The following is a 7,112-nucleotide window of genomic DNA, read 5'->3' as shown; positions in this document are numbered from 1 at the left end:
CCTATTTGAGATAAAATGTAAGTACAGGATTAACTGCAAACATATGCTTAAGACCCAGGGAATTGAAAGAAGTCTGGGCATAAAGTGCTCCAAGGAGGGCAGGGAGGCAGAGCACGGACTGGCAACCTCATGGATGACCTGGCTTTGCAAGAGTGCATGGGGGACTGGGAGAGCTATGGGGGGACTGAAGAGCCATGGAGGCTCTGGGAGGCTCCTGGAGCTAAGTCAATAATAACCTGAAAGAGAGCGACATGACTCAACTCCATCTGCAAGGGCTTTACGGGGAAGAGGGTCGGCAAGAGAGACTCTTCCATCAGCCACGTGATGGGATGAGACTCTGTGGCCAGAGAAGGGGGAATCGAAGTGGCCCCACTGCCATTCCCAGAGCAGTTCACGCCTTCCTGGGGTCACTCCACAGCCCCAACCCTGGCAGAGGCCCTGGGGAGGGTGGGGTTGTGCCCTGCCCCATGCCCAAAGCCCCACTGGTGCCCCTGCGCTCCCCTCTGCAGACGCACTCCTCGCCGAGAAGGGCTGCAAGCCGGCACGCGCCCTTGTCATCAGACACATCCATGTCCACGTGATGTGTCCATGAACATCCCGGACTGATTTATGGGATGAGAGGAGGGCAGGAGGCCAACCTTAAATCCTGACTGCCTGGTGATTAATAATCATAATTACGATCATATTAGCTGTAGTAATAAGCGTTTGCTTTCCCTTGCAGAACTGGTCATCCAGGAATCTCAGAGCGGTTTCACAAGGCTGAGTGACCAGCGTCCCTATTTTTCCAGTGAGGAAATTGCGGCACAGAGCTGTCTCCCTCGAGTCACCCAGTATATCAACAAGAAAACAGAGAAGGCAGGAGCCTGGACTCCGTGTCCCTCTCCCTCCCCCATGCTATTAAGCTGCATCTGTGTAATATAGTGCAAAACATCCTCCACAACTCGCAGTAAATCAAGGCAGAGGCAGTGTGCAGAGTGGATGGGGGGAGATAATGGGTTTTTCACCCTCTTCAACAATAGAACAAGTTTTTCTCCGCTGGGGAAGGCTGACTTCTATGAGAGACGGAGATAAAAGCGGCATCAAGGCTCTGAAATGGGCTTTCAGGGCACCTGAAATGCTCACCCACTTGCATCGTGGGCGCAGGGATAGGAGGTAACTCCAGCAGGCAACGCTGAGGGTCGAGTGCCCCATGGGCACGGTGTGGTCCCCAATGTGTCTTGCTGAGGTGCACTGGAATATTAATTGAAAATCCCAGCAAACCACTCCTGTTGATGATAATGGACCATAATCCTCTTAGACCAATTTCATGCCTGAAAAATCATGCATAACAAAATAACAATAGAAAGCCCCTCAGTGGACACTGTCCTTAGCACTGGGCCTGGAGGGAAGAGAGCTGGCCAGAGGGGGTTTCTCAGGGAGGAAAGGGAGCTGATACCCATGGTCTTCTACTGCGAGGGGCATGGAAATTGATCAGAAGAGCTGAACCTGGGGCTAGGTGTGACAAGAGCCCATGGGACCTTCTGTGACACCCAGGACCCTGTCAACCCTCTGCACCCCCCAGAGCCCCCACGACCCCCTTGGGTTAGGTGTGAACATCTGCTCAGGGACGGCAGCATCGCGGTGTGACCCCTATGACCCACAGAGACCTGGGTATGCACCAGCACCCCTGTGCCCCAGGACCCCTGGCACCCCCGCAATCCTCTGCATCCCCCAGAGCCACCACGAACCCCTGGACCCTCCTTGTTCCCCAGGGACCCTCCCTGTGCCAGGCCTCCCCCAACCCATCCATGCCAAGTCGTCCCCCCCCAAACAAGCAGCTGCACACCACCCCCACCCCCATCCCCCCCGCGCCCCGCCCGGCCCTTCAGCACCGCGGCGAGTGGACAGCGCCTCGGCGGGCCCCGCCCGGCACGCGGCACCGAGACCCCCCCGCACCCCGGGACCCCCCCGATCCCCGGGACCCCCCAGGAACCACGGGGCGCCCCAGAACCCCGGGACCCCCCAGGAACCACGGGACCCTCCGCACCCACGGACCCCCCGGAACCCCGGGACCCCCCCCACGCACCCCGGGACCCCCCAGAACCCCGGGAGCCCCCGGAAACCCGGGACCCCCCAGGAACCCCAGGACCCTCCAGGAACCACGAGAGCCCCCCAGAACCCCGGGACCCCCAGGAACCACGGGAGTCCCCGCACCTCGGGACCCCCCAGAGCCCCGGGACCTTTTGCACCCAGGGACCTCCCAGGACCCCCGGGACCTCCCAGGAACCACGGGACACACACACACACACACCCCCCGCACCCTTGGACCCCCCAGGAACCCTGGGACCCTCCGCACCCAGGGACTCCCCAGGAAGCATGGGATCCTCCAGAGCCCCGGGATCCCCCAGAGCCCCGGGACCCCCAGAACCCCGGGACCCCCCGCACCCAGTAACACCCTTGCACCCAGGGACACCTCAGGAACCCCGGGACCTCCCAGAGCCTCGGGACCCCCAGGAACCCAGGGACCCCCCAGGAGCCCCCCAGAACCCCGGGACTCCCCGCACCCAGGGAACCCCCAGGAACCCCGAGACACTCCAGAACCCAGGGACACCCCGCACCCCGGGGTCCCCAGAACCCCGAGACACCCCGTAACCTGCGACCCCTGAGGAACTCCGCAACCCCCCAGGAACCCCGGGACATCTCGCACCGAGGGATCCCTCGCACCCAGGGACACCCCCGATCCCCGGGTCCCCCAGTAACCCCGGAACCCTCCAGCACCCCGGGAACCCCTGGACCCCTCAGAACCCCGGGTCTCCCCCACTGCGGAGACTCCTCAGGAACCCTGGGACTTCCGAGCACCCTTCCCAGTACCTCGGGACCCTCCAGCACCCCGGAACCCTGTGGCACCCCCGGCCTCCCCGGCACCCCGGGACCCTCCCCAGCTCCCCGGGACCCCTGGGACCCCACCAGCAGCTCCCAGGACCCCCTTCAGCCACCCCTGGGACAACTCCCTTACCCACCCAGCATCTCCAGTGAACCCCCAGACTGCCTCCCTGGCACTCGCATCACCCCAGTCCTATACCCTCTCTTCTATCCCCCTGCACCCCATCTTCTACCACCAGTACCTCCTACTCTGCCCCCACCCTTTCCCCTGCGGCCCCTCCTCCGTATCCTGCACCCCCCCCAGCACCCTCGCTCCTGCTTCCGCACCCTTGCACTCTTTCACCCGCAGAAATTCCCCCCTTCACCACCTGCACCACCTTATCTGCACCCCTACATCTCCACCTCCAGCACCCACGGCACCCCCTTATCTGCACCCCTACATCTCCACCCACAGCATCCACAGCACCCCCTTATCTGCACCCCTACATCTCCACCTCCAGCACCCACAGCACCCCCTTATCTGCACCCCTACATCTCCACCTCCAGGACCCACAGCACCCCCTTATCTGCACCCCTACATCTCCATCCCCAGCACCTACAGCACCCCCTTATCTGCACCCCTACATCTCCCCCTCCACCCCCAGCACCCCCAGCACCCCCTTATCTGCACCCCTACATCTCCCCCTCCACCCCCAGCACCAATGGCACACCCTTATCTGCACCCCTACATCTCCCTCTCCACCCCCAGCACCCCCAGCACCCCCTTATCTGCACCCCTACATCTCCCCCTCCACCCCCAGCACCAACGGCACCCCCTTATCTGCACCCCTACATCTCCCTCTCCCCCCCAGCACCCACGGCACCCCCTTATCTGCACCCCTACATCTCCCTCTCCCCCCCAGCACCTCAGCACCACCTGCACGCCCCTCTCCACCCACAACCCAGCATCCCCTCCTCTGCCACCCTCGGCACCAGCACCCACCAGCACCCCATCCTCCACCACTTTGTGCACCTCAGCACCGGCCTCCACCACCACCTTCACTCGCTCTTCCAGTACCCCTTCCTTCACCATGGCCTTCTCCAGCGTCCCCAGAACCCTTCACCTGCACTCCCACCAACCCCCCCATCCCCAGCACACCCTCCTGTCTCAACACCCCAATCCTCCAGCACCTTCTGCCCCAGCACCCCAAGGATTCCACCTCCATCCCCCCATCATCCCCTGGCCTAGCTCCTCAAAGACCCCACATCCATCCATCCCAACACCCCCTGCCCCAGCACCCCAAAGGACCCAACTTCATCCCCCTGAGAACTCCTTGCCACAGCCCCCCAAGGACACCATCTCCATCACCCCAAGGACTCCCTGCCCCAATCCCACAAGGATGCCATCTCCATCCATCCTCAAAGCCCCCATCTCTATCTCCCCAAAGACTCCCTGTCCCAGTCCCCCAAGCACCCTACATCCATCCCTCAAGAACTCCCTCCTCCAGCCTCCCAAGTCCCTCACCCCCATCCCCCCAAGGGCTCCCTGCCCCAGCACCCCAAAGCCTCTACCTCCAGCCCCCCAAGTTCCCCACCACCATCCCTCCAAGAACTCTTTGTCCCAGCCTCCCAAGCACCTACCCCCAACCCTCAGCCTCCTCCAAGCACTCCTCGTCCATCTCCTGAAGAACTCCTTGTCTCATCCCTACAAGGACACCGTCTCCATCCACCCCACCATTCCAAAGACCCTACGTCCATCCCCCGATGAACTCCCTGCCCCGGCCCCCCAAACACCCCATTCTCGCCTCTCCAGTCCTCCAAACACCCCATCTCCATCCCCTCAAGGACAATGTGTCTCAGGCCCGCAAGCATCTCACCACCACCGCCCCAAAAACTCCCTACCTCAGGCCCCCCAAAAGCACCATCTCCATCCACCCCATCCCCAAAGCCCCCATCAAAGAACCCCATCTCCCTCACAGCCCCCCAAGAACGCCCTGTCTCAGACCCCATAGCCCCCACAGCCACACAAGAACCCCGTCCCAGCCCCCATCTCCCCAACAGCCCCCCAAAAAAACCGTCTCAGCCCCCATCACCCCATAGCCACCTAAGAACCCCCTGTCTCACCCCCATCTCCCCCACAGCCCCCCAAGAACCCCCTGCCTCAGCCCCCATCTCCCCCACAGCCCCCCGAGAACTCCCTGTCTCAGCCCCCATCTCCCCCAAAGCCCCCCAAGAACCCCCTGTCTCAGCCCCATCTCCCCCACAGGCCCCCAAGAACCCTCTGTCTCAGCCCCCATCTCCCCAATAGCCCGCCAAGAACCCCCTGTCTCAGCCATCTCCCCCATAGCCCCACAAGAAATCCCTGTCTCAGCCCCCATGTCCCCCATAGCCCCCCAAGAACCCCGTCCCAGCCCCCATCTCTCCCATAGCCCCCCAAGAACCCCGTGTCTCAGCCCCCATCTCCCCCACAGCCCCCCAAAAACCCCCTGTCTCAGCCCCCATCTCCACCAAAGCCCCCCAAGAACCCCCTGTCTCAGCCCCCATCTCCCCAATAGCCCCCCAATAACCCCCTGTCTCAGCCATCTCCCGCATAGCTCCCCAAGAACTCCCTGTCCCAGCCCCCATCTCCCCCATAGCCCCCCAAGAACCCTCTGTCTCAGCCCCCATCTCCCCCACAGCCCCCCCAAAAAACCCTGTCTCAGCCCCCATCTCCCCCACAGCCCCCCAAGAACCCCCTGTCTCAGCCCCCATCTCCCCCATAGCCCCACAAGAACCCCGTCCCAGCCCCCATCTCCCCAATAGCCCCCCAAGAACCCCGTCCCAGCCCCCATCTCCCTCACAGCCCCCCAGAAACCCCCTGTCCCAGCCCCCATCTCCCCCATAGCCCCCCAAGAACTTCCTGTCTCAGCCCCCATCTCCCCCACAGCCCCCCAAAAACCCCGTCCCAGCCCCTATCTCCCCCATAGCCCCCCAGGAACCCCCTGTCTCAGCCCCCATCTCCCCCACAGCCCCCCAAGAACTCCATGTCTCAGCACCCATCTCCCCCATAGCCCCCCAAGAACCCTGTCCCAGCCCCCATCTCCCCCATAGCCCCCCAAGAACTCCCTGTCTCAGCCCCCATGTCCCCCATAGCCCCCCAAGAACCCCGTCCCAGCCCCCATCTCTCCCATAGCCCCCCAATAACCCTCTGTCTCAGCCCCCATCTCCCACCAGCCCCCCAAGAACCCCGTCCCAGCCCCCATCTCCCCCACAGCTCCCCAAGAACCCCCTGTCCCAGCCCCCATCTCCCCCACAGCCCCCCAAAAAAACCCTCTCCCATCTCCCATCTCCCCCACAGCCCCCCAAGAACGCCATCCCAGCCCCCATCTCCCCCACAGCCCCCCAAGAACCCTCTGTCTCAGCCCCCACCTCCCCCACAGCCCCCCAAGAACCCCATCTCAGCCCCCATCTCCCCATCTCCCCCTTCACACCCACCTTCCCCCCCGCTGCGGTCTCTGCGGGTCTCGGGGGGGCCCGGGGCGGTGTGCGGGGGTTCCTTGTGGGGTGCCTCTCCCCGGCTGCCGCCGCTCCCCGCGGTGACTAAGCACTTTGGGGGATTTCTACTCTTTATTACTTTATTCTTTTCTCCCCTTGGTCCTCCTCCTCTTCTTCTTCTTCTTCTTTCTTCTTCTTCTTCTTCTTCTCCGTCTTCCTCCCCCCATCCTCATCCTCCCCCGCCCGGGCGCGGTAGGGCGGGCGAAGGGGTTCCCCCTTCCGGCCACCGGGAGCATGGGAGCCCCGGGCTCCAGAGCTCGCCCAGCCCTGGGCTGAGGAGCAGCGGGGCCGTTCCGAGCCGCTCCGAGCCGCTCCGGGTCGGGGGCTCTCTCCCCGCCGCCCCCCCCCGCTCCAAGCCAGACAAGTTAGGGGGCTCAGCGCAGGGCAAAGGGGGGGAGATGCCGGTTCGCCGGGGCCATGTGGCCCCCCAAAACACCTACCTGGACACCATCATCCGCAAATTTGAAGGGGAAAGTGAGTACCGCACCCTCAGCCCATCCCGGAGCAGCTCCCCCCGGATGGAGATGATGCCCTTGGGGGGGATGCGGGCAGCCCCCCAACTTCGGGGAGAGGGGGGGATGGAGGAGCCCCTGGGGTCTCCTGGGAGGGGGGGAGGGAGAGAGGGGGGTGACACCCTCCCCCCCGGTCCGTGTCTCCGACAGACAGAGAGGAGGACACAATGGGGGACAGAGCTCGGTGGTCCCCAAGGGATGGGGGCACCGTGGACCTCCCTCAGT

General features: G+C 63.6%; 1 protein-coding gene across 2 annotated transcripts in view; it reads left to right on the top strand.

The window, feature by feature from the left end:
• Positions 1 to 6,590: 6,590 nt before the first annotated feature.
• Positions 6,591 to 7,112, top strand: part of KCNH6 (potassium voltage-gated channel subfamily H member 6) — a 34,558-nt gene continuing 34,036 nt past the window's right edge. Inside the window, exon 1 of one of the 2 annotated variants that reach the window (XM_009555361.2) lies at positions 6,591 to 6,849. In XM_009555361.2, coding sequence (XP_009553656.1) covers positions 6,774 to 6,849 — 76 coding nt within the window. In that variant the 5' untranslated portion in view covers positions 6,591 to 6,773. The remainder of the gene's footprint in view (positions 6,850 to 7,112) is intronic. The other variant, XM_054088598.1, reaches the window with a different exon arrangement.

Source organism: Cuculus canorus, chromosome 25 (genome assembly GCF_017976375.1).
Source record: "Cuculus canorus isolate bCucCan1 chromosome 25, bCucCan1.pri, whole genome shotgun sequence".
Lineage (NCBI taxonomy): Eukaryota > Metazoa > Chordata > Aves > Cuculiformes > Cuculidae > Cuculus > Cuculus canorus.
The sequence above is the reverse complement of the archived record's forward strand: the minus strand, read 5'-3'. Positions and strand labels throughout refer to the sequence as shown.